The sequence below is a fragment of the Phalaenopsis equestris genome, unplaced genomic scaffold (genome assembly GCF_001263595.1).
Source record: "Phalaenopsis equestris unplaced genomic scaffold, ASM126359v1 Scaffold000256, whole genome shotgun sequence".
NCBI classification, from domain to species: Eukaryota; Viridiplantae; Streptophyta; class Magnoliopsida; order Asparagales; family Orchidaceae; genus Phalaenopsis; species Phalaenopsis equestris.
The window spans coordinates 954,135-981,410 of record NW_018164698.1 but is presented as its reverse complement, the minus strand read 5'-3'; the positions used below and the strand labels follow the sequence as shown (position 1 = coordinate 981,410).

General features: G+C 35.9%; 1 protein-coding gene across 5 annotated transcripts in view; it reads right to left on the bottom strand.

Moving 5' to 3' along the window:
- Positions 1-26: 26 nt before the first annotated feature.
- LOC110024406 (uncharacterized protein YtfP) overlaps positions 27-27,276 on the bottom strand; it is a 75,646-nt gene continuing 48,396 nt past the window's right edge. For all 5 annotated transcript variants that reach the window (XM_020724353.1, XM_020724358.1, XM_020724355.1 and 2 more), the window contains 9 exons: positions 15,319-15,390; positions 15,141-15,240; positions 11,463-11,545; positions 5,115-5,192; positions 4,931-5,029; positions 4,769-4,819; positions 4,630-4,686; positions 4,518-4,559; positions 27-173 (listed from right to left, as the gene is read on the bottom strand). In XM_020724353.1, coding sequence (XP_020580012.1) covers positions 105-173; positions 4,518-4,559; positions 4,630-4,686; positions 4,769-4,819; positions 4,931-5,029; positions 5,115-5,192; positions 11,463-11,545; positions 15,141-15,240; positions 15,319-15,390 — 651 coding nt within the window. In that variant the 3' untranslated portion in view covers positions 27-104. The remainder of the gene's footprint in view (positions 174-4,517; positions 4,560-4,629; positions 4,687-4,768; positions 4,820-4,930; positions 5,030-5,114; positions 5,193-11,462; positions 11,546-15,140; positions 15,241-15,318; positions 15,391-27,276) is intronic.

The following is a 27,276-nucleotide window of genomic DNA, read 5'->3' as shown; positions in this document are numbered from 1 at the left end:
ATATATATTCTTATGGAAAGACCAACATAATGACAAAAAGCAAAATTCAAGCAAGTAAAGAAGACCTTATAATTCTTCATAGGAATGGAAACGGACACAATGCATTAGAGCAAATAAGTTGATGCCAGTTCACCTATACTCGTTCCTGCAATGTAGCCACCAGTCCAAGCATTCTGCAGAGATGGGCCACCAGGTTTGAACATGTTAGGGCTTGTCTGGCATCAATTTTTTTCATTTCTTTTTTTATTATTATTAAAAAAAAAAATAAAATAGTAAAATCTTAAAATGCCATTTCACAAAGTAACCCAAAACAATTGAATATTTTCACCAAAAAGAGGAATAGGTAAGACCAAATTGAATATTTTCTTCTCAGGCCAAAAATAAAGCTCCATAACTTCACAGGTGTTGCATCATAACCATATCATATGACTAAGCCCTCAAAACCATTAAAAAGATTTAGCAGTATATAAGGAATTATGGAGTAGAATCTAAATAAAATAAGATTGAAATGAAATAGAAAGAGATGATTGGTGATGTGATATAGGGAGTTGAAGAACCTCCACAGCTCAAGCAATGTACAGAACCAATCAACAGCAAGGAAGTACATGTTGAGACTTAAAAAGAATTGAAGTTATTGAGAAAGAGATTAGTATTTAGTGGTTGCATGTGACGCCACATGTTTCTTTAAAAAGGAATGGAAATAAAAGAAAGGAAAAGATGTACAAATTTCTGTCTTTAATTGAGAGTTAAAGAAAGGAAGAGAACTGCTATAATTAATTTGGCATATATAGCATGTTGGACAAAGTGCGAATTTGCAGGAGGTGGGTGGCCATCAAGCTACACTTCTAACCTACATCCTATCTTGGCGGGACAAGCAACAACCATTCATCCACAAAACAGAATTTCATGTCCTGGCCTGAGGTTTATAATGTAACGAGTGTGGAGTCTTATTGTAATAACCTGTTTAAGAAGAATGATGATGATGATGATGATGATGATGATATTATTAATATTAACATTAATAATTTAAAAAATCGGATTGACCAACTGAGATGACCATTGCTTTGGTTAGGCTTAAGAGTCGAACGTTTCCATTTGAACAGAACTACAGTAACGAGTTGAAACCAACAGCGAGAAGGAAGAGAGGAGCCTTGTAGGGTCACGTGTGCAACCTTAGTAGAGGCGGGAGAAAGGAGGAAGTTTTGAACCTTGTATGCGCAGCCCAAGCCGAGAGCTGTGTTGCTTTGTGCAAGGGAGGAAGACAGAAGAGGTCTCGCGAGCGAGTCATTGCTTTGAGTAGAAGGAGAGGACGAAGTCGAAGTTGAAGCAGACGGAAGGAAGATTACTGCTTGGGGGAATGATCTCATGTGCTTTGCTGGGTTGAGCCAACATTGAAGAAGGTAGGGCTTCCTGTGCGAGTGCTTGCGTGGGTAATCAATGTCAATGGAAGAAAAGGAGGTGGCAGCGTCGATTTCGTGGAAGGGAAGAGGAGCTCGTGGCCTACGTGTGGAATTTAAGCATGCGTCGTGCAAGATAAAGGAAGACCGAAATTTGTCATAACAGGTGAGTTATCTGATTTTTAGCTTTATTTATATAAATATAATATATTAAATATGTAATAATATTAATGTAAGAACTTATGAATTCAAAATAGATATTGTAAAATGTAGGTTATAGTGTGAAGAAGAGAGACAACTCGTGCGCGTGTGGTTAAGAGTAGCCGACCAAAATTGTTTTAAAGTAAGGGTAAGTTATGATTTCATATTTAATTAATTTGAAGAAATGTTAGAAATATAAATGTTAGCTTCTACTAAATTATAACAACACCCACTTTTACTTCGTAAGATTGGGAGGCAGAAATAATTGATTTTCATACATTAAGGATAAGGTAAAACTTTATAAGTTTTACACATTAATTTTATAAATTTTTTTAATTAAGTTTGTGTTAATTTCATATCAACAATTTTATAAATTAATTTTGGTGACTTTAATTTATCAAAAAGTTAAATTAAAGGATGATAGAGAGATCAAAATTTGTTTGTGCTACGTGGAATAAATGAAAAAGTTTTTAAGATGTCTCTTAAAAGTTATTGAGTTGTCACATCAGTTAAAATTGAGTAATTATAATTCCAAATTTAAGTAATTTTTATTATTTATAAAAGTGTTAGATTTCATTTATGTTTTATTTCAACGAGATTTAGATTATAGCAATTTTTTCAAGTTGATAGTCAAGAAAAATGCATGTTAGAATTGTTGTATAAATAGTTGCATTATAGTTTTCCTAAGCAAAAGTCGCTGCATTATAGTTTTTCCAAGAATGTCACTTTACTATATGACATGTAAATTCTAGTTTAGGTGTATAATTCAATTTATTTCATGACCTTTAATTTTAATAAGAGTGCAAATATTAATTAGTTGATAAATGTAAAGTCACTTATAAGACAAGAATGTATGTTATGAAGAATGACATAGTTTATAAATGAATGCTTGTATATGTATGTCTTATGATGCAAGAAGGAAGGTCAGTGTACACACGGGCGTAGATATTATACTACCACCCCAGACAATTATGATATTTAGATTGTTAACTGTTGTGCCGACGAGAAAATATTGGTCAAGAGCGAGTAAATATCTTTTCACCTCGGAAAATCGAGTAAATTAGATCACGAATAGTTGTGCCAATAGAATAATATCGGTCAGAGGTATGTTAGGTTATATTTTGACAGTGCTTTTAAAATAAGACTGACATGAATATTAAGGCTATAAAGTAAAAAAATTAAAATTAATGCATATAAAAGTATAAGTTATTTTCAGGAAATGACATGGATAAATGCATTAGATTGTTATTAGATTTTTATAGAAATATGAAAGATTGGTATACTTATTGTTTTCCTTTTCCTGGGGCTATTGTAGCTTAGAATGTCATTGCCCTTGGGTTATCTTTAGATAATTCATTATTTAATTTTAATATTTTTACAGGTTTAAAATTTTGATGAAGATGAAAACTGGAGAAGATGATGTTTACAAAAGGCATGGGTAGTAACCTAAAAGGTAAATTTTTATTCGATCAATTAAATTGTTTCTTTTAGTGACTCTTTCAATTAATATGTGTTCAATTAATAGTTTAAAAGTAAACTATTAGTGATAGAATTAGAATAAAATAAAACTAGTTTTCACTGTCTGACCGTTTGTTCTCGTCTAAATAAATTCTAAGAACCAAGTCGGATCGTGATGCTTAATTTTTAAAGTTGTGGTGCAGGAGTTTATGTTTGCTCAAATTTGACTTCAAGCTGATCAACCTCCGATTGAGATGTGCGTATAATCTACCGAAACTCACTAAGGCCTTGTTTGACATGAATTTTTTTTGTTTTTATCATTGTTTATTCTTTTGTTCCTAAAAAAAGTTTGTTTAATATTTTTTTAAATATTTTAATTATTGATTTCTAAAAACAAATTAACATTTTTTTAAAACACTCTAAATAATTTCTAAATATTTTAAGTGTTTTTAAAAACAATCAAATCTTAAGCATCCCAAACGTACCCTAAAATTTCTCTGTCAAGACTTGATGCAACTTGGTTGCTACAACCATATCGACTGCTATTTTCTTTCAGGAATATTTTGTTGAGTAGCTCCGTGGAATTCTACTATTTTCCACAACATGAGTATATTACGATTAGGCAAATCAAAATAGGAGAACATTTTGTGGATTGTGTGGAGGGGCATCCAGTCAATAAGACCTAACGGGAGAGCTAAACAAAGAAAATTAGACAAACACAGATTCATATACAAAAAAAAAAAAAAAAGCAAAAATCTCACGAATTGCTCCCTGAGCATCAATCAACAATGGCTAAATTGATCAAATGACGGATAGCTAGGAGACAATTTTTTGAGATCTTTATTATAAATATTTTTTTTTCTTTATATGCAGTTTTATAGATAAATACTCGTTGAAAGTAATAATCCATACTTTCCTAATCATTTCTTCTTCTTTTCAAATTGGAAGTGAAACCATTGCAAGATGATGAAATTGTGAGTGATGAGAAAAGTGGGCTCCGAAAATTCGACACCCCGGACCCCCTTGTTGATGAGAGTTAGTGAAAGAATAAGAATTGCAGAGGTCTTGTGAGGTAAAGATGAGTAATTATTTTTTATGCATTAAATTAAGATTTTATTAATAAAATAATTACTTTATTAAATAGTTTAAAATAATTATTTCATTCATATCTTGCAATTTGAAAGTTCAAAATGTGCATCACAAATGGGATGAAAATAATGAAAATATGAAAGTTTGTTTTAAAGGATTTTAAATTAATATGAAATGAAATGCAAAGGTTAAATCATACAAATCAAAACATACGGCTAACAAATAGCTAAACCAATTAGAAGTTTTTAATAATGACTAGAACATGTGGATGATACAACTTTTTTTTAAACAAAAAATTCAGACTTAATCAATTTTTTTTAAGCTTTCAATTACTTCAATAAAATGAGGAGCTGAGGAGTTGGCGATCACTACCTGAAAGTTGAAACCACCAGTAATTCCATCAACATTTAAAACCTGCAATTAACTTGTATCAGTGTCAATTAAGCATTTCAAAAAGATACTTAAGTAAAGCATTTCTAATCACCTCTCCTGCAAAAAATAGGTTTTTCCATATCCTGCTTTCCATATTGCTAAGAGTGATCTTCATCAAAACAAGAAAAACATACTCTGTCAAAACGAGCAAAAAAAAATTGCTTTGCTAAAAGAAAGATAAGGATTCCAACCTCTGAGAGTGGAACACCTCCAGAAGTAACAAATTCCTCTTTAAATTGACCCTTCAAAAAGTTAAATAGAATATAGAAAAAGCAGTGAAAGTTATGAAATCCACAGTACATGCTCATGCATCATTATTAAATTAGATTAAAAACAACTTAACCGAGTAAAACCTTTCCAATCACTTTGAATGAGCATTGCTTCAGCAGAAGTGCTATTGAATTTAAACTTTTATTTGCTAAGCTAGCCCAAGGCTCATCACCATCTAATCCCTGCAAAGTTACATAAATGTAGTTTATAAATATTTTTAAAATTTGATGCAAAGATTGTAACTAATGCTTTATCAGGTCGTATGACCTCACGATCAAGCAGATATCCCCAAAATCTTTTTACCAAGCCGAACTTAGAGGGAAATGAATTGCTCAGCTTCTGCTTCTGCAATGGTCCTGACAAGCCATTACTATATGTTGTACTATATAGCACAAAGAAGCATGATAAATGTGCTTTGAAGATAAAATCTTACCATAATTTCAATTACATAAAAAGATAATAATAACAAAATAATAATAGTAATAAATTACATAAATCTGACGTGGATGAAATAAAAATCACCCAAGGAAGGTTCGGAGATAATTGTTAAAAACATATAACATGAACAATGTATTCCCATTCAAAACAGTTCTCTACATATTAGTTGCATTCCGGCTGGAACCAAATAAAACTTAAAACTTTGGTACTATTATTTATTTAAATTTGTTAAAAAATTTTTTGACATGACCATTCAACTGGGATTTTTTTTTTCCTTTTTGTTATTATCTTTTGCAGAAGAGAGAGATCTGCAGTGGGAACATTTTAATGGGCGGCTATGGAAATCCTGAGTTATGCAATTAATAGACCTCGAGGAGATTGGGCTATGCCATAATTAATGACATAATCTTGATCAACCTATGTCAGTGGCGTTTAAAAAAAGGAGAAAGATGAATAAGAAAAGGAAATTTCTCGCTTATGTTTGATGAAAGAAGCTTGCTTGCCTTTGTGGGCTCAAAAAATTCAAACGGCTCCCAAAATTCTCAACATTTCTTTTTAATTTTGTTTTGTTTTGAGAGAGTTTTAGAGGGTTAAATTTTCAGAAAGCAGATTAGATTGTAGATACAACACTAACCAGAGATTTCAGCCTCATTTTGCGAGGACTTTTTGATATGGAGTTCAGGGTTTCCCATAGGCGCAAGCCCTTATGATTAATTACCTCTTCTGATAATAGGAGAGATATGGATGAACGGCTCTGAACGAGCTAGGGCAGACGGCTTCAGTGCAAGATAGGAGTTCGGCGAGACTGATGAAGGACAGAAGCAAGGGGTTTCGACACAGGGAGGGGCGATGTGGATGAATGAAGAAGACAGGTACAGGTTAGACTTAGAATAAGAGGAAGAAGGCGAAGTGGAGGGGGAACAGTGGGTCGGTTGCGCGTGATTCCCGCAACAAAGGGATTCTGTCATGGCTTTCCTCACATCCTCCGGTCGCGATGGCAAAGGGGTTTTCAAGCACTATGAATATGAGGCTTCTCGAATAGCCAAATAGAGGAGAGAGTTTCTTCTCCCGCTCTCTTGTGTTTCCCTCTTTGAAATTTCTATCGTGGGTAGACTAAGGGTGCGTTCAGGGGCAACTTGTGTTTATCGAGACAAGCAGCTTATCCTGAAATGCGGTCTGCAGGGTTCGACCCGCGGCCTGCGTTTAGTGTAAAAATCCAACCGCATTTTCTAATAAGCTGCCGAAACGTGATTTCCAAACGATGAAGCGACATTTTGAAAATGTCACTCACACTTATAAGCTGCCTCAAACAGGACCTAAGAGGATGATAGGAGATAGTCCGAACAGTTGCGAGATTTTTACTGAGGGAGGGAGTAGGAAGGGTTTACTTATTTTAATTAATTTATTTATTTTAATTTTTTAAATAGTCAACAAATGTTGCCCAACAAATATGGTATGTGTCTAAAGCAGACCTTGTTTGTAAAAACTGATCAACTATGTGGTTCTCAAAAATTTTTTTGTATGTCACGTTGAGGGTTTCACTTTGCTGGTCTCCGAAAATGCTAACTAGATTCCAATGCAAAGTATAATTTCAAGCTAAATATGCAAGCTTATAGTGTAATAGACCAATTTTGATTGACATCGCCTCTTACCTGTTGTCGCTTATATTTGGCGCAAAGATTGAACTTGTCCTTTGCGCTTTAATTTTACTCTTTTGACAAGCCCGGTGAAAAAATTAACCTGAATTGTCTCTATAATTGTGAGGAAGATGAGCATATTCTTAACATTGAGCTTTGTGCCTTGACAGACTTGATGAAAGAATTGGCATGAGTTGTATCTACATACTTGTAAGATGGCTGGGCATACATTCAATCCCAGCTTTATGCTTTGACAGACTTATTGAAGGAATTGACCTAAATTGTCTCTATGGACTTATCAGGTAAGCGAACATACATTTGGTTACAGCTTTGTGCTTTGGCAGGCTTATTGAAGGAATTGAACTGAATTACCTCCGCGGACTTGTCAAGTGAATAAGCATACCTTCGGTTCTAGCTTTGTGCTTTGACGGACTTGCTGAAAGAATTGACTTGAATTGTCTCTACGGATTTGTCAAGTGAGTGATTATACATTCGGTCCTAGCAATATACTATTGTGAACTTTTTGAATGATGCATGCCAATGACCTAGCCTTCAGGCTTATGTCGAGTCAGTGGCAAGAAATCACCAATCCTATATTGTATTTTATCGAACTTATTGATGATTGAATTTTCTTAGTTCAGCATCGAGATTTGAATGAACTTATGGGATAACTTCTTCGAGTTTGTTTTCTTCTTTTGTTAGACTTATTGAAGAATAGAATTCTTTGGTCTGTGTCCTATGCTTGATTAGACATTATTGAAAACAAAGTTGGGCTTTCTTTATATGAACAAGACATCAAGCTCGACTTAATTCTTTCCTGAGCGATGACCATTCTTTTAATTTTTCTTGACCTTTAGATTAATCAAGAAAATCTCTTTATCAAGTCGAATGGACTTGAAGCTTGACCATCTTTGTAATCCGACTAGCAAAACAGGGGCTTCTTCACTACGGCCGTCTTTATGGCTTGTTGAGTAAAGAGAGTTGTCAGTGAATCAGTCATATTTAGGCTTGTTGAGTCCGATCTTTAGGACCTTCTTTAGTCATAGACTTAGACTACAGAGAGTTGTGCTTCTACAACTTAATAGGCTTAAACATATAGACTTGGGAGTCTCCTTTCTTCTATCATAAGGTATTGGAACTTGTATAATTGAGAATGTTTTAGCTTGACTGCAACGCTATTCCTGAGTGTAGATTATCTCTTTGGTTTTGTTTTAATCTGTCAATCTATTGAGAATGTCTCCTAGATCTGGATCACTTGAATTTGTTAAATTGGATAGGTTTGGGAACTAAACAACTCCTATCATCAGAGTAACAAGATGGGGCTCTCCTACTGCGACTGTTTCTATGGATTGTTGAGTAAGAAGAGTTTTCTCCTTCACTAAGACCATTTTTATGGCTTGATGAGTGAAGAGAATTATCAGCAACTCCGCCATATTTGAACTACTTAAGTCCGATTTTTTAACCCACTTGTGTCATAGTGAGCTGTGATAGAGCTTATATATTTCAAACTGAACACATTAAAGCTTGCAAACCTTATCAAAGCTTGAATGGCTTCGGATGGGGAGAAGGAAGTGAGCAGCTTAAACGGGCTAGGGCAAAACAGAGCAACTTTCATATTCGGCAGAGTGAGATCGATTTTCGAGGGAAGCATGATAACAGGGAGGACCTGTTCAGACTTTAGAGAAGAGGACCATGTGGGTTAGAAGGTGCGACAGAGAAGAACGTGGGACCGAAAGTGCAACAAGGAGGATTGGTGCAAGACAAGGATGATCGGCTCTGGCGTGTGGGCTAGGGCAAGGGACTACGGTGCAGGGAGAGGCGACATGCGTGAACAAAGAAGATAACTAAGGATCGACTTAGAATAGGAGGAAGAAGGCGAAGTGAAGGGGAACAGTGGGTCAGTTGCGCGTGATGCCTGCAATATAGGGAGTGTCATGGCTTTCCTCGCTATCTCCAGTTGCGAGTGTATCGTGAGGTGACGAACGCACCTACATTGCGAATCGAAGGCTTCTCAAACAGTCGAAAAAAAAGGGGAGTTTCTTGTCCCGCTCGCTTGTGGTTTCCCCTTTGAAATTTATGTCGTGGGTAGATAAAGAGGAAGAGAGGAGACTAGCGCGAACAGTTAAGAGAGTTTTGCTGGGGCAGGAGTAGGTAGGGTTTTATTTATTATTTATTTATTTTAATTTTTGTAATGGTCAACAGGCTTCATCTCCCAGCCGCATATATCGACCCCCCATACATCAATCTTCCTTTACAATAGCAACACGATGCAATTTTTGGTTTGCACTACTGTTGTGGTATCCCTAGGTCTATGTGAAAAGTTCTAAATATATAAATGTTGAAGGACAAAAATAAAGAAACTCAACGGTTGGCCATTCAAAAGATAAACAACCATAAGTCCAATCTCCTGCAAAATCTAAAGAGAACTAGATTATTAACATTTTATGGGGGGCAGAGCGAGACGAATCAATCCAAGATCTAGGACACCATCAAGCTACTTGAACTAAGGACTAGTGCACTATATATCTCTTCACATGTAATATTCATAGACTCTTCAATCTATTAACTTTTTACTCTTGTTCTATGGGAAAATCCTTTTCATAAGACTGAGCATTCCACATTGCAAGCTTGCACTAATGTGTTTGCCCCCCTGCTCAGATTTAGAACTTTCTTTGCTTTGATGATTGCTTTTGCATTGAGGTATTTAATTTTTGCTAACATTTAAAGATATAAAATGATATATCTTGATCTTATTGCATCTTTATTAAGGATGTGATTTTTTATATTGTTAAGCTTCATAGAGGTTGATCCATAAGAATAACTAACAACAATCACAACATCATCCTAGCTTTTCAGTAGCAAGAGAATATAACATAAAACATGGATCTCATTGTCAAACTAGATGTTCACAGACTTCAATAGACTCACGATTAAGTTAAACTCATTCATGTGCTAGGTAACCAAAGTTCCAAAAATATCCTAATATTAAAAAACTTGTGTATTATGCGTATCTAATTAACTAAAGGCTTTTTGTACAAGATGAGAAGCGCTTTTATTACACTTGTTACAATTTCCTCATTATGTATTTTAAAGGTAACAATCATAGCCATGGACAAAAAGATAGCCCCCAACACTTTTTGTCCATCAACTTTCACTCCACACAATCAATAGATTGTGGTTTCATTTTTTTTTAGTGATTGATGGAGCTTTTAATGATATAGTTTCTATTTGTAACTTTCACAGCCTAAAGTTTTATCCATTAAACTTATTGATCTTGATCCTCTTATCCTTCTTACTCCAATATGAAAGTTTTCTTAACCAAAGCTCCGATACCAATAATTGAAAGAAGTTCATGTCTGAGTAATAATACTAAATCAAACCAATTGAATAAAATACAACCTGCAAGAAAATACAGTTGAATAAGAAGAGAAGAATTTACAAGACTTGATAAGAGATATCTACATCCATTGCCGCATAGAGAGATATTATTTCCACTAATATCTGAAACAATTGTAATGATTACAACATTTCACCCTAATATTTTTCCCTTAATTTATCTCGCTAGTAAATCCCTCTAACTCAATCTAAATCCCTAGTTCTCTTGTCAGCACGAAAACCACAACTTGACTAGCAATAACATTAATCCACAAGTGTTGTCCACATTTCATCCATAGATGATCCACACAAACAAACAAATCCAGTGTTCAACCACAACTAGAGTCATTAGTAACTGACTCCAAGCCCGAACTCCTTAACAAAGTTCAAGGGATTCTGCTGGAAAATATTAAACTCCACACATCCTAACAACAGCCCGCTAGTCCCCCCCAAAAATTTCAGTATTTTTGCAGTAAGTTACAACGTCATATTACAATGAATCTCCAGACTCAAAGAGCCTCTATTGTGATTTAGGATCCCTTTTAAAATCCTTCACCCAATTTCAACAGCAAAATGAAAGGGAAGTCCGGCAAAATGAAAGGGAAGTCCGGCTATAATATTTTATGAGAAGACATCAGAGGTCAGACTGTAGCAAAAACAGTGCAGTTGTTAGATAATGCGGCTAACTCAAGAGAAATTACGTACATACCACACAGTTCTTATGTATTTACATATCTAACACCAAAAGTTTCAAATTCACATTTATAACACCATGATGCTATAGACCTTACATAAAAATGGTGCATTAGAGTTTCATAAAGTTAGTAGAATGGTAATTTTGATGTGATATTAAAAATATAGGTGTTGTGAATATAAATATTAAAGTTTAGGGGTTATATATGTAAATAAATAAGAATTGTGCGGTATTTATGTAAATGCCGCTTCATTCAAAGGCACAGGGCATGGGCATTCTCCCTGTAGCTTCAGATCATAAAGTTTTAGATTCAGGATCAAATGAACGATAAAAACCAATAGATGCATAAATATAAAGATGAGTCATAATTTAATTATTAAATAATGTCTTAAAAAAGGGAATCAAACATAATTCATCAAGAAAGATGCAGCTTTACAATTACTGAAAAGTGTTAAGTGGACGAAAACTCACAGCCATATGCTCTCTATGTTGGGAAAGAATGAGTTTTAGATCTTCTACATTTATTTCAGGTATAAAATCTATGTAAACAAAACCTGCATAAATATTCAGGAAAACCAAAGTTTAAATAGGTGATAATTAGTATAGCATGAGATAAAATGCAGAATGAAAAGGAGGAGGAAAAGAATTGTTTATATTGTCATCGGCAATATAAAAGATAAAGGATGCCCTGACAATGCAGCTAAAATTACTTGCATCTCTGCGTTATTCCACTAACAATACTAAAGAAGATAATTTATAGATTTTATCACAATAGTGAACAGAATAAATCTGAAATTAAACCCTATGTTTATTATTTCAAACTAAACATGAGAATCAACCTCACGTATAAAGTTATACCAATTTATCAAACATGCAACCTGCAGCTAAACAACTAGGCTAGCTATTGAAATCAATTTTCAGCAGCTTGAATGAAGGCTGCATTATCTTCATTAAACAGTGTTATGTTGATTTTTGGACTTTTTTTCTTAATTTAAGATCTTTCCTCACATCCCAAGATGTTGGTATCAAATCGGCTCAGACTGTTACAAGTTCTGCAATTTTTTTTTTTTTTTCATCATTTATGAATTTATTTTTTTGAATTTATTTTTTTGCTCTAAAAAAACCATCTAAATCTCAGCTTACTTCCTAATAATTAGCAAATATGTTACCTAATATTCCTCGACAGCTCTACCACCGGAAATCTATAAAAGCAGCAAAGGTTCCCTTAGCTCAATTAAGTCTTCTCCTTTCTGGAAATAACAACAAAGACCATAAGCAGATCTTATAGAAGGTTCCAGTAAAGAAACTTAAGGAAGTCAAAGGCTAAGATATTTGGTAGCTCAGATAATTTCTTTTAAGTGCCTCAAATGGAGAACCACCAATTGGCTGCGCCTTTCTTAACTAATGAGATTGTTTCAAAGAATAAAAAGACTGTAAGCTGTAAAAGGTTGGTGAGAGCAATAAAGGTGATCAAACAAGAGGATGTAGCAAAAACTGCATAGTGCAGTTGTCAAACTTTGGACTATAAAAACCCTCATCCAACTCTGTTGATTATATTTGAATTGGCATGCTAGTTTATTTTTCAGAAGACTGATTAGACAATTTTAAAAAAATGCATTATTTTACCCACTAGCAAAGCATTCACGATCTAGTTCGTGATTTCTCAAAAGTGATAGCCCCCTATTGTTAATTCCCTTTCAGTTGTGAAAGAGAATTTACAATTAAGACTAGTATATAAGCTCTAAAATCATTTGCTTCTAATAACAACAATTTGGATTGGATGAAGGAAATATATAATGCAATGAGTAAAAGCATGTTTTGAAGCACGCTTCGCTTTGCTTGCGAAGCGAATCATGTGATGCTTGTTTCGGTTTGCTGAAACGCACATCGAAGTGCTAAATTTTTCTTTATATCTTTTAAGGTTTGAATAATGCAACAAACTTAGTCATTGGAAAAGATTCAGGCTTAGACTATAACCATAATATAATAACACTCTCAATCAAGCTAACCACGAAATGATAATCAACATAACAAGTTCTGACTGATGTGATTTTTTTTTTCTGGGGTTTTGATCATATGGATACATTTGGCATGACATTGACTTCTTATTTGTTTTAGTCAAAACTTAAATTTATCAATATTAATTAATTAGTGTGGAAAATGAATGAATAACTTAATCAAGCTTTAAGAGAACAATTATTACTTAAACGATTTTTCTCTTGTTTTATATATAGTTTTGTTAGGTGAAGTGATCGGGTTGTGGCCTATTGGCATGGTGCTATTTCAGCATTTGTACCGACAAGTAATACAATAGGCATGATTCATGAATTGATCAAGAATCTTCCCCTGAGGATGTTATCCCCAATCTAAGACTTGTCAATTTCGAAAATTAATAGCATTTCTTTGAAAAACATGACAATTGTAAACTTAGAAAAAACCGCCTTCAAGTATTCTTCATTGAAATATGGCAACAGTCAACAAGAATGCACATCAAATTGAGCCAACATGTTATATATCATTGACTCTCATTTATTGTCGGAAAAGTTTTGAATAGTTAGGTCTATTTCAACCAATGCTTCCAATGTAGTTAAACAAATCACATCAATGGCATAGAAGCCAATGATTGTACAAATGATGTCATACAAGGAATTGTCTAATTGTAGTCGTGTCAGCTTGAAAGAACTACCAACCTAAAATGGAGTGAAAACCTAGCAACGATAGATGTCGACAGAGTATCCCATAGCTCATTTTTCCTTCAAAGAAAAATTTCTCAGTAAAAGTGTAACGCCATAAAATGGCCGTCAGTAAGTTTACAATATGAGCCATGAGAGGAGATGAAGTCAGAAGTAGCAAAAAAAGAAGCAATGAGAATGAGCTTTAGGTCTGAATTAAACCTAGGAAAAAGAGTACATCAGAAAGAGATTCTACAGGCTTAACTTAGAGAATAAAACTTGATAGGTAAAGAGCCACGCATTTGCATTTGAAGAGATGGAGAAGCACACATCTGAGATTTGTAGCCTACGTCTATGATGCATAGAGAGAAACTCATGTACTATAAATAATACAAATGGAGTTCATCCCATTCTGCCAGCTTCAAAGGCTATGTGTCGAGTAGAACGGCCAACGAATTGATTCCTATAGCACATTCTTATAGTATTGATTTTTTACCCACTTTCCTTGAACAAGAAATGGTCAGCTACTCTCACAACACATGAGAAACGTGCCTCAAAAGCTGTTGAGGAGATCTGTTGTAGGGACGAGGGATCTGATGAACCATCGGCTTGAGAACCAACAAGGCATAGCTGAGATATCGGGTGTTCAGAGGCCGATGGAGTTTCCATCCAAGCAAAAATCAAGGAAGATCTTGGTGCTGATGTGTTGGCAGTTTAATTGGTGAAATGACATAAATTCAAATAATTTTCAGATTCAAGGAAGGCATCAGATGTTTCATATATCACCTGAGGGATCATCATAACCCAAAAACTATGAAATGAAAATATATATATATATATATAAGTAAATCAAAATAAGACAAAGATTAGATCATTAACTCGCTCATCTCAACAAACAATTTGTGTTTCTGACAAGTGTAAACTTTCAGATTTCAATATAATAGAAATAATGAGCAAAAGAGGAAAATAATTCATCTCCTTCTCAAAAGAGTAAAACCAACCTGTAACAAAGCTTTTTAATGATCCTAAAGCATACTTTGATCTAAAGAAGAAGTCTACATTTGGCACCGAATACAGAAAAAAAAAAAAATTACACAAGCTTTACACAAGCTGAAAAAATGTAAAAAATGTATTTATTTTTTCTTTAAAAATTGACACCCTTAAAAAGCAATAAACACAAGGATAAACCTTAAATTTCATCTTATTTGGGATCCTCTACATAGCAAAACTTAGGTATATTTTCTCATGTGCCTGGCGCAAGAAATTTGCAGCAGCATTCCCCTCAATGAATAGTTTCAATTATCAAGAAACACAAGTAATATGAACATGTCATAATTGACAACACTAGAAATTTCGTAAACCATGCTACTTTTCCCCTAAATTGATGCTGATTCAGCACATCACGGTAAATTGCATAGTATCTAGGCAACGAAAATCAATTTAACTCCTCGAAGCAAGTTAAATAAAATCTTCCTACCTTTATATTCATTGAGGAAGAGATCACGAGCTCCCCAAGCAGACAAACGAAGAATCACAGGACCACTAAGCCCCCAATGTGTAATTAGCATAGGCCCGACCTAGGAAAAAAAGATTTGCATTATAAAGAAACTTTGTTAACAAAATAAGACAAAGAAGTAAAACAAATTAATGCGTACCTGTGTATACTCGGGTTGATTCTTACAAATATTTTCTAGTTTCAACTTGGCTTTAACTTTCGGTAATGTGATCTGTTTATCATAAAGAAAAGACAGAGCAACAGTGTTCAACTACATGTAATTAAAACTCAAGATTGAATTTTGACGCCAATAGAAGAGATGGTAGAGAGGATTCAAGTAATACCAACGAATGACTGACATAGGCAGTTTCATCTTGAACTAGCTCCCCCTCACCAACCACTTTAATTGAAGGACAGTGGCGGCATTCAAAACCATCTTCATAAAATCAGTGATAAATTACACCAAAATCCGTAAAGTTGGGGTGTAGCTTTATGTTGGTTAACATTTTTATAAAACCCTAAAATTAGAGCGATGGTATTGTTTCGTATCACTTGGGTCCTCTAATTGTTGGCCTTCAAAGTGATATTTATTGCTTAACCATTGTTTAAAAATAGCCACTAAGAAGGGCCATGTGACCTTAATTTGAAAGTTGCATAATTCTACGTTCCAAAAAAATGTTCACTTCGCCTATAAAATGCATTCCAATATCAAAGCCTTAAATAATTTCACATTGGCCCGTAATTTTGTTATCAACTACTTCCCAAAGAGAAGAACGAAGGAGCAAGGGTAGCATCTCCTCTCCATAAGTTTTAAGGATCACGAACAGGATTTGCAAGTATAACCAAAGTGGAATAGTGAAGCTTTTAAACTTGGGTAAAAATTTAAAGAATATTTATATTATCTAAGCTAGCAATCTGATATCAGGTTTAATCAAAAAACCACAATAACAGAAGCAAAGATTTATAGATGAAACAACAATTCTCTACGGGGCCAACCTGCATAAAAAACAAACCATATAAAAAATAAATTTTGCCTCTTTGAAATCAATTAATAGATTCCAAATTGTAATATTTGCAACCGAAACATATGCAAACGAACAAAAATTCACGACCCGGACCGAGACTTGGAGTTAACCATGATAGGAACAAACGATCGGACGGTAGGATTTAAATTTTAGATATTCATTCTCTAGAAATATCATTTTACAAATGAAAGAATCATTAATCAAATTAATTTAAAGTAATATATTTAAAATTACCTCATTACTGGTTGTTTGCATCTTCTAAAAACATTCTCCCGTCTATCATTCATCTTTTAATTACTTAATTAACCTGAAAAGTTATTTTAAAACAACTGTGTGCTAAACAAGTCGGTGAATAATCATACTCTTAAACTATAACAAAATAAGAAAAAAAAATTAAAATGCATGTCAGTTAAACTTTTAATAAATCAATAAATTAATTATTAAGTTATTCAATGAATTACTATATCAATATCATACAAATATCATTTTATATATGTACAACTATTACAAGAGCTCCGTCAAAAAATTATAGCACTTAAGGTACTTCAATATCAATATTCTTTTTCACATACGTGCACGGGTACCTTAGTATTCCCCCGCTAGTACCATCAAAAGACAACTTCATCATAGTTAAATATGCACATACAAATATTCTATCAAAACTATCATTTACAAAAAAATATATTTCATTCTCATTTACATAGCAAACAATATATTTATAAATCATTTAAATAATACCATGCACGATATCATTCATAGAATATGAATAAAAATTCACTAGAAATCAAAATCATAAGTTTGCAATAGTTTCAATATAGCTAATGATGGTATTAATAAATGCATTTGGTTTAAAAGCAAAACATCACCATAATATAAAAACATGAATACTCACCTCCATAATAGATGTTTTGTTTGCTCTTATATTAATTCTATCAAATTATCACTCCTAAAATATTCAATTATCAGTTAATTGTAATTTAATTATCGATTATTGTTGTATTGCACTATGTAAACTAATATTTAAATATTTTAAACTTTAAATTCATTTTTGTAATCAAAATTAATATTAAATATTATCAATTAACATAAAATTTATTTAAAATCAAAACTCTAACATTTCTTTTGTACCTGAATCAAGTTCACTTAAGTTTAACTTTTAAATAATAAACACATATATAATATGTATAATATTAACTTAAATAAATAACTTATCCATATTCATGCCTGAGAACTATACGCGAGCCGCCTTTCTCCATCGAGCACGATGATCTATTCTCAGGCTATGGCTCGGCTCGGCTCGGCTCGGTTCAAACGCTGGAAATCTCTTCTTTACGCGATCCACACAAGTCTCTCGGCCAACAACACTACGCTCTTCCCTTTCTTCTTTTGCTCAAACATCTAGGTTCGAGCGTTGTCGTGCGCATAAAGTTCTCCCGCACTCTCCTCCACCACTGCTTGACAGAGACTTTGGATCTTCAATGCGAGATCTGGATCGCACGCTGTTGACCTCATTTTTAGTGAGGTCTTAGTCTCCTACTCCCAGAACCCATAATCTAGCCTTAGGAGTTCCTTGTTGACCATCCTAGCAGACTAGTAATGGAGCCTACCTCCCGTAGAAATTCGATCCACTTCTTGACTCATTTTTTTTTGCGAAGAACTCGCATGAGTGGTTCCAAGCACTCGACTCGTAGTTGTAAGGCTAGAGACTAACATGTAGAGGGCCCAAAAATAAGTTCCTACAGGATCGTACGACCCTAGGTGAACCCTCGGTGACTCAGCAACACACTCGCTGCACCACACACGATTTTAACTTAAATCGACTTGCCAGTCAGCGAACTCGTCTGGATGACCCCGAATGACGAAACGGACCGCACCGACGCGTCCGGAACGTCAACTTTAGCTAGAAAGGACACAACACCCATATCATTTTGGTTTCGCGCGTGAGCAACTAGCACGGATATCGATGCACGTTTTTTTTAATTAGCGGGCGCGGGCCCGGGCTCAACCTAAGTTCAACTCGGGTTCGATTTGGGCTAGACTCGGGCTGAACAAGGGTTAAACAATTTTGAATTTCAAATTTTCAAATTTTAAATAGAAATTTAATCTCATTTTAATTGAAAGTTAAAGACATTCCTTTTGAATTTGTTTCATCAACGGAAACTAATTAAGCCCCGCCAAAGTTTTAGCATAACGGCTTCTTCGATTAAATTCGGCCCCGCTCCTGTTCTAAAAGGGGAATGCTGGCTTCTTCCTTGGGCGCTCGGCACGATCAACACCCTATTCCTTCTCACGCTCGATCCCGTACCCCGCCTCCTTCACAGACCGAAATCCTCTGCTCGCTCCTGTTCCCGTCTACTTCTCTCTCGCGCGACCCAAGACTTCTTCCTCGGGTCTTCTCTGCGTCGAAGACTCTCCCGTTCGACTCCTTCCTCCTCACTGCATTGCATCAGACGTCTCCTGCCGCCGAACGGACTAAGCCGCTCGTCTCCTTCTCCCGATTGAAACCCCGCTCCACTCTTCCTTCTCACGCTGAACAGCCGCTCAACGCTGCTCCTCCCTGAACCGAAGGTCGTGCTCCCTCGATCCCACTCCTCCTCCGCTCGCACGCTCTCCTCTGCGACTCGACGCTGCGAACCGAGCTCCTGTCTCGCGCTCGCCTCAGCTCCTTTGATCGGTACAGAAGAAACCCAGCTCCCTCTTTCTCTCTCGATCGCAGCTCTAACCGAAGCTCCCCGAAGCCCGCTCCTGCTGCGCCTTCTCTCGCGCGACGAGAAGTGTTCGTCCAGCAGCCCTGACCGTTCCCTTCACATACGGCAAACCTCCCTACTCGATTCTCTCCCGGCCTCCACCGAAGAGTTTTAAGAAGGTGAACTCTAAACCATTTTTTTTATCGAATCGCAAACAATGGTCCCTTTTGTTTGTCTCGAATGTGTGGATTATGTGATTTAAGATTGAATGTCTACTTGATTTATTTCTAGATTTATGAAAGATCTTAGCTCTTCATTAGAGTTACTGTTTGGAGCCATAAAATTTTGTATCTCTGAAATGTGCTTAGAATTTTGTAAAGCATGCTTTGCTAGGTTCTTGAAAAGTAAATTATGTCAATTTGGAATGCCTTATGATTGGTTGTTTCAGTAAGTTTATCATCCGTGGCGCTTTATCTTGTATGTCTTGATTATCCACTGTTCTTTTAATTGCATTAGCCTTGTTTACTTGTTTTTATCTAGGAATCATCTGATATGCTAGTATTACAATGATCTTGTGTGAACATGGGGAAATGGAATCGTTCTTCATTAAATTCAAGATAATGCATAATAGATAATGCTTAATAGTTGTTAAAATCGTGACCATGAATTATTGGATGTGAATTTTTCCCAATTGAGTCTTTTCTCTAATATTATTTCAATATTCTTTACTAGAACTTGTTGATTTTTTTTTTTAGAAGGATTCACATACGCGCCACATTATTCTCATGGATTTACATTTCTAACACCTTAAGTTTTCATCCCTCTACATACACATCTTTGTGCACGCGCGCTAGAAGTCGTATCGATGTTGTTTTGACATGATACGAAATATTTGGGTGGTAAAAATGTAAGAATTAAAGTCTAGTTTGGAGATATGTTAACACAAAGGGATGGTGGGATATGCGTGCAAATTTTTATTCGATTCTTCTTGGTCGGTTGTTCGGTATTATCGTTGTTTTGAAGAAGGATTGGGGTGTCATTCTAGCTGTTTTTCTTTTTTTTGCCTCGACTCTTTCATCATTTGGACAATATACATTGCTGGTTTCGGAGGCTTTATATGCCACTCGGGTGTTGATTCAGCTACTGTTTTTGGGGGCATTGTGCCCCATTTAAATGCTGATTTTGAGGGACTTTACTTGTTGTTTTTAATGTTGTTTGGAGGGTAATTAAATGATATTTTGGGGACTGTTTTGGGCTGATTTCGCTGCAATCTAGGAGACTGTAAACTTCTTTTCTTGGGCTCTTTTCTTAAACTTCTTTTCTTGAGCTAATTACACACTGTTTGGGCATCGTTTTGGGTTGCGTTTGTTGGCTGATTTTGAGAGGTTTTGGACACTGTTTTGAGGGGAGTTTAAGGGCTGTTTTGGGGTGTTTTGTGGGCTGGTTTTGGAGCAGGTTGGATACTATTTTGGGTATTTCTAACACTGCTTTGTGTTTTTGCCCCTCACCCCTTTTTGCTTTGAGTTTTGGAAGCGGGTTGATCTCTTTTCCTCTCCCATCATTTTGTTTTGATTTCTCTTTCTTGCTTAATGGTTAAGTCATAAAGATAGGGATTGATATTTTAATTAATTGGAAGATATAAAAAATCTTAAATCACCTTAAGCATAAGTTAAAGAGTAGACTTTCTAGAGTTTCAGGAGCAAACCCTAGGTGAGAGTCCATTCACCTAGCCCTCAATGTTGGCTTCCTAGATTTTACGTGCACACCCTATGTGAGAGTCCATTCATCTAGCCCTCAATGTAGGCTTCCTAGACTTTAGGTGCACACCATAGGTGAGAGCTCATCCACCTAGCCATTAGTGTAGATTTCCTAGATTTTAGGAGCACACCCTAGGTGAGAGCCTATCTACCTAATCTCAGCAGTGTAACCTCCCAAGGTTTTAGGAGCATACCCTAGGTAAGAGTTCATTCACCTAACCCTTAAATGCACAATGAAACTAGGCACTTGACAAACTGACTAAGACACTAGACATGATGCGCCAAGACGTGACTCATGCTTAATTAAATCAACAGTGAAATTCCCTCAATGCTTTAACCTACAATGAAACCCAGTGCATCGGGATTTGAGCTTGAATATTACACTTAAATCCTCTTGGCAATTGAGAAAATTTCTTAACGCCGCATATGGATCATCGGACTAGGATAAGTCTAGGGTCTAGGTGGCGAGGGCGATGACAATATTGTTCATGTGTGCTTAAACGAGGGATACGAGGTTAGGTTATTAGAATAGTATCTCCTACCTCAAGGATCTTCAATAAGAGAGAGGGAAGAACCCATGATACTATTTGCCGATTTTTGGTGGGATCGTTGCTCCCGACACTCTTAAGTTGTCAGTAGTTCTAGCACGATTAGAGTGACTAACCTGTGGACTATATGACTTTACAAAAACATTTACGAAAATAAAACAAAATCCCTTTTGCATGTTAAAAAGAACTCTGCATAAAAAAAAGACTTAGTTTTTGCATGAAAATTGAAAATCAAATATTTTTTCTATGAAAATTTATAAAAGTCCATGGTTAGTCATTTGGATTGAGGTTAAGAACTACCTCCTGTAGATTATCGAGTTGGCAACTCTTACTCAAGGTCGGAAAGCACACAGCCCAGCTCTGAGCCCCCACTTTTACCAATGTCTTATACCTAGTCTTGAGCTATCATACGTGGTTACAGGTCTCTTTTGTTCGTGATTTCTACTACTCGTTTTTATGACTTTCATGCTGGGCTTTCTTGTTATATTTTTTTTCTTGCAAGTATGTTTAAATATGCTGCAAATTATACTACGATCATAGTATTAATCGCACAACAATAGCATATACCGAGATACGCTTTCACAGTTTATCTACAGCATTTTACTTGACTGCATTTACATTTCAACTACTTTTTATTTACCAGCAATTTGATTATTCTACATGCAAAATCAGCACTGAAACCAAAACCGAAATAAAACAAAACCAAATTTTGACATCAAAACTAAGAAATATAAATCACCAATCTCAAACGCTTAAACCCTGGAGTCATCGCTACAACAAGAGCTTGGAGCCAACTTTGTGGGCAGCACGACGACGAGCTTGGAGCGAACAGCAAGAGGATCTTCTTCAGCATTATCCCTTCCTAGTATAATGACAACCCATAAGGCTTCGAGGTAGCTCACCTAACGCGACGTAAATCCTCACACTCCCTTTTTAGGCCCTTGTACAGTCATGTTGTGCAGCGTAAGTTCTAACTCGACTTAGGTTCCGAGATTGTCGTACGGTACGACGTAAACCCTCATATCCGTAAACCCTCATATCTCTCTGTGGGATATTTGCATAATCAGACATTATGCAAGTTTAAGTCCCAAATAATAAAATTGGCAGGATCAAACACTTAAATAACGTCATCTCCAAAAATGTAGCCACACCGTAGGGTAGTTTGGGAAGTCATCAAGATTTACCTTGGATCAGTGACATCCCCTACTTTCTCCTCCCTTTGAACTCCTGAAAATAAGTGCTCTGTATTGAGTCATTCCCACTTGATTTTCCTCGTCCTACCTGAAAACCTAAACTTTAGAATCTTGAAGACTAATACCTCTGATTATTATCGAGAGTTTTCTCAATTGACCCTAGTCATTTGAGATGTAATTAACTATAAGGGATTGCCTTTATAGGGAACTTGGAACCCAGGTAAAATAAACTATATTTAATTTTTGTATTAGATGGGAGAATTTGTCGGTCATACATAAAAGGTTCGCAGATCAAACGGATGTCACAAATCTCTTAATTTGCAGGATTGGGTCTATCGCCGAGATCTACACTTATCTTTCTGGAGGGTATAGTATTCGCGGTATCGGACACGATTATGCAAACTATTGGACGAATGAGATCCATTTTATCTCATTTTTTTTAAAATTAAAACATACTACTTTCAAAACCGAAACTATATATCTATTAAATTAAATTAAATTTCAAAAATTATTTTCATATTCATATTTTCAAATAACCAAAAAAGTTGACCGACACACGCAAGCTTACCTCGGTTCCCCTCCGCACGAACACAACCCATCGACTTTTCCTTCGTTGCACGATGTTTCTTCCTCAACTCTTTTTCTTCGATAGCTGCCTAGAGCCCGAGCTCTTCTCCTTTTGCATTGAAGTCGCGAGCCGCTCCTTCCATTTTGTTGCTCGACAAAAAAGATATCTCTTGCCTCTGAATATGATGAAACCCTAACTTGAGCCATTTGACTCTCTGGTATGTAACTCTCGCCTCTGTTGCCTCTTCAATGTGAGGATTTATACACGAACATATCTATTCGGCTTCGCGCCCCTTCTTCTTTCGTTTTCTCATTTCTTCACCCCAGTTAACTGAAACGGGACTTCACACATAATGTGATCGATAATGAACTTAGCATGAAATCACGAGCGTAATTTAATGATGGTGAATTCACACGAATGACTACAATAACAAGCCCTAACAAATCACAAATGATTATACATTTGTGAATGAGACGAAATCAAAGTGACTCTTGTCCAAAAAAGTAACATTTTCCGAAAGATGTGCATGACACATCAAATCATCAAAAATAAGTATATAAATATACGTTGACAATCGTGCTAAATCCTTGAATTTAAATTCGAAAAGAAGAATATATAAATTTAAATTTATAACACAAGAAATGTGAAAATACTCATTGTGAGCAATCAATTGAAATTTTGCATTCTATATTTTACATTTAAAACACTGACTCATCAACATTTTACATGCATACTCTCAAGTGGATTGTCGTACCAATAAAATAAAACAATAATTTCTAATTACTAAGTCCAATACTCGAAATCGCAAAAACTGAAGTTAACAAGATGATTTTAACTTCTCTTTTCACAATCTAATACAATAAACTCATCATCTCAGAATAGAAATCTGATATACAATCGTGAAGCTTGATTGATATATTTTATATTATATTGAAAATGGGACGTTATACCGGCGCCGAGTGTAGTGTCACATATGCAAGGGTTCCAACATTACGAACGAATGCGGGAAAAAAAAGTTAGTCAATGAAACTAATGTTAAGATATGATCATGGAATATAGGTACTCTCATAGGTAAATTAATGGAATTAGTTGATATTATAGTTCAAATGAAAATAAATATCTTATGCATTCAAAAAGTAAAATGGGTTTGAAAAAAGACAAAGGAGATGGATAGCTTAGGTTTTAAATTTTAGTATTCAGGTAAGAGCCGCACAAGAAATGGTGTAGATGTAATTATAGATAAGAGTTTGAAAGATAATGTAGTAAAAATTAATAGAATTAGAGAGAATTATAGTCCTAAAAATTGTTGTTGATACTAAGATTTTTAATGTTATAAGTACTTATGCTCCTCAAGTAGATTTAATAAAATGTTCAAAAGAAAACTTTTGGAACCAGAAAAATTAATACAGATGATACGTCTTGAAAAAAGAATTATTATTAGAAGAGATTTAAATTAACGTGTTGGTAGAGTAGTGGAAGATTTTAGAAATATTCATGGTGGTTATGATTTTGGAGTGATTAATGAAGAAAAAAGAACCATATTAGATTTTGCTTTAGCATATAACTTTGTTATTGTTAATAATTTATTTAAGAGAAGAGGTGAGCATATTAATACTAATAAGAATGGATCTAATAAAAACACTAATTGATTATTTTCTGACGCAGACACTTGGTGCAGTGCTTGAATTCAAGCGGAAAAATAGCATCGCAATGCGAAGCCCTGAGAAACAGCAGGGCAAAAGCCCTGCAAAACATCGCGGGAAGAAATCCTGCAAAATCGTGGGAAGTGAGACGGGATCGCGAGAAGGATCGCGTTACAGTGGAGAAGAATCACGATCCCACGAGTAAGAACAAGAGGGGATTGTGAATCCTCGTGATCCATGGCAGCTTCAACCACCTTCCACACTTTTCTTCTTTTGGTCCCACTCCCCTTCCTTTTGTATGGAAGTAGGAGGCTATAAATAGATGTCCCCTGTGAGTGTGGGAGGCAATTCTACTAGAAGTTGTCTTCTAATCTCCTGTGTTGAGTATGTTCCCACTTATTAGGGTTGTAACTAACAACAGGTAGTGTTTCGATTGTATCCTCCTCCGAGGTGGTGTTGTAAACTTCAAACTTCTTCGTTACTACTCACCCATCCATTTTCCCTACCACCCCACATTCCTCAACCACACTACCAATCTTGTCATCCACTCCACCTACAACCAAGCACACACAATCACCTACCTGCCCAACGGCCACACACCGCGTTGATGCCACTACCACCTTCGAATCTCTTCCTGTAGCTCTAGCTAGGGTTTCGTCTATTACTGTATTTTCCTTTTGTTGAGTCGTGTTGTATCACTATTTTTATATTAATGAAAGTTTATTTTTTATATCACAACACATCACAACTAATTCCGGTATCATTTCGTATCAGAGCTAGATTATGCATCAAGATGGACCTCCTAGAGTTCGAGGGAAGCCGATGAGTTTATCGATTAGCTGCAAACAATCAAACGAATCTTCAAATATAAAGACGTACCAGAGGACAAGCGAGTCAAGCTAACTGCAACTAAACTAAAGAAGAATAACCCCTTATGGTAGAAGAATTTACAAAGGCAAAGGAGGAAAGGAAGTGAAAAGATAACTAAGTATGCTAAATAGAAGGCAGTGAAGAACAAATGCCTCCCACCGCAATATCACCTGGGCTTTCTTAAACCTCCACAACTTGTACCAATGAAATCTATCAGTTGAGGAGTTCACGACCCAGTTCGACCACCTGCAACAAAAGTTCGACTAACAAAGCCAGAGGAGAATACGAATGTCAGATATCTCGGAAGCCTAAGACCAACCATTAGCAATGAGATAGAGTTGCAACCATACTAGACTCTAGGGGATGTCCATACACTAGCCATAAAGGTAGACAGACAACATAAGTGAAGCAGGTAAAAGTTATCGTTCAGACCACCATCTTCAACTAAGCGGTCACCTACAACTGCTACAGCCAACAAGAGTACCTCGTGGAGAAATAACAAACTTGGATAAAGGACTGACAGGGCAGATCAGAGCAGAAAGAAGCCAGAAAAAGATAGTTCCTCCAACAAAGTGCCAGCCAGGAATTGTTTTCGATTCAAAGGCTACGATCACATTGCCTCCAGCTGCCCAACTACCTGCTTTGTCACCCTCATAGATCAAGACGACAACGGGGAAGTCGATGAGGAATTAGAGAGTTCAGAAAAAAAAAAACTCCAGCTCCATGAAGACGAAGAAGCACTAGTCGTTCGAAAAATGCTACAGCCCGAGCTCGTGCGCGACCAATCCTGGTTAAGGCATAACATTTTCGCACCAAGTGCACCATCAAGGAGAAGGTTTGCAGCCTGATCATCAACAGTGGTAGCTGCGAGAATATGGTTACAGTATTGCTGGTACGTGCAGATCAACAGTGCCTAGTTGATTTCTCCATCGGGGACCAGCTACACGAAAAGGTATGATACGACGTAGTTCTTATGGACGACTGTCATATTCTGTTAGGAAGGTCTTGATAATTTGATCGCAAAACTCAACACGACGGGTTTAAAAATACTTATTCTTTCAAGAAGTATAGGAAACAAATAGTTTTACTACCTTCTAAGGATGCCAAAGGCAGGAGCAATGCAGGCAGCATTAGTTCCTCTTACCATTTTCTCTCTTTCCAAGTACCTACGTCTTATCATACTTGGAAGGTGAGTGATTTCTTCTTAATTACACTTCTAAGAGAGAATTGAAAGTTCTTGTAAAGAGAGAAAGGCTTGGATAAATAGTGTAAACTCGTTGGCCAATAGGTTATGACTTCAATGTTTCTGAGCTCTTACGATGACGTAGAATTGTTTGTCTTAAGCTGAGTACTTTTTCTTGGACTCGTGTCGGAATTCATATTGCCAAACAGACCAGCCTACAGACTAAGACCTGCGGAGTATGGAGAACCACAACCGCAAGTACGGGACCTCATTGCAAGGGGACTAGTCAGAGAAAGCACCAACCCGTGTGAGATCCCAGCACTGATGGTGCCCTAAAAGGATGGATTGTGGCGAATGTGTATCGAAAACCAAGCCATCAACAAGATTACCATTAAGTACTGATTTCACATAGCTCACTTGGATGATCTCTTAGACCAACTACATGAAGTCACTATCTTCTCCAAGATAGACTCGCACAATGGATATCACCTGATACGGATGAGATCAGGGGACGAATGGAAAATCACCTTCAAGATGCGGGATGGACTTTATTTATACCTTTCAGTCAGTTGAACGCAACGAGCACTTTCATGAGATTAATGAACCAGGTATTTGTCGGTCAACTTTTTCTTTTCGATTAGATT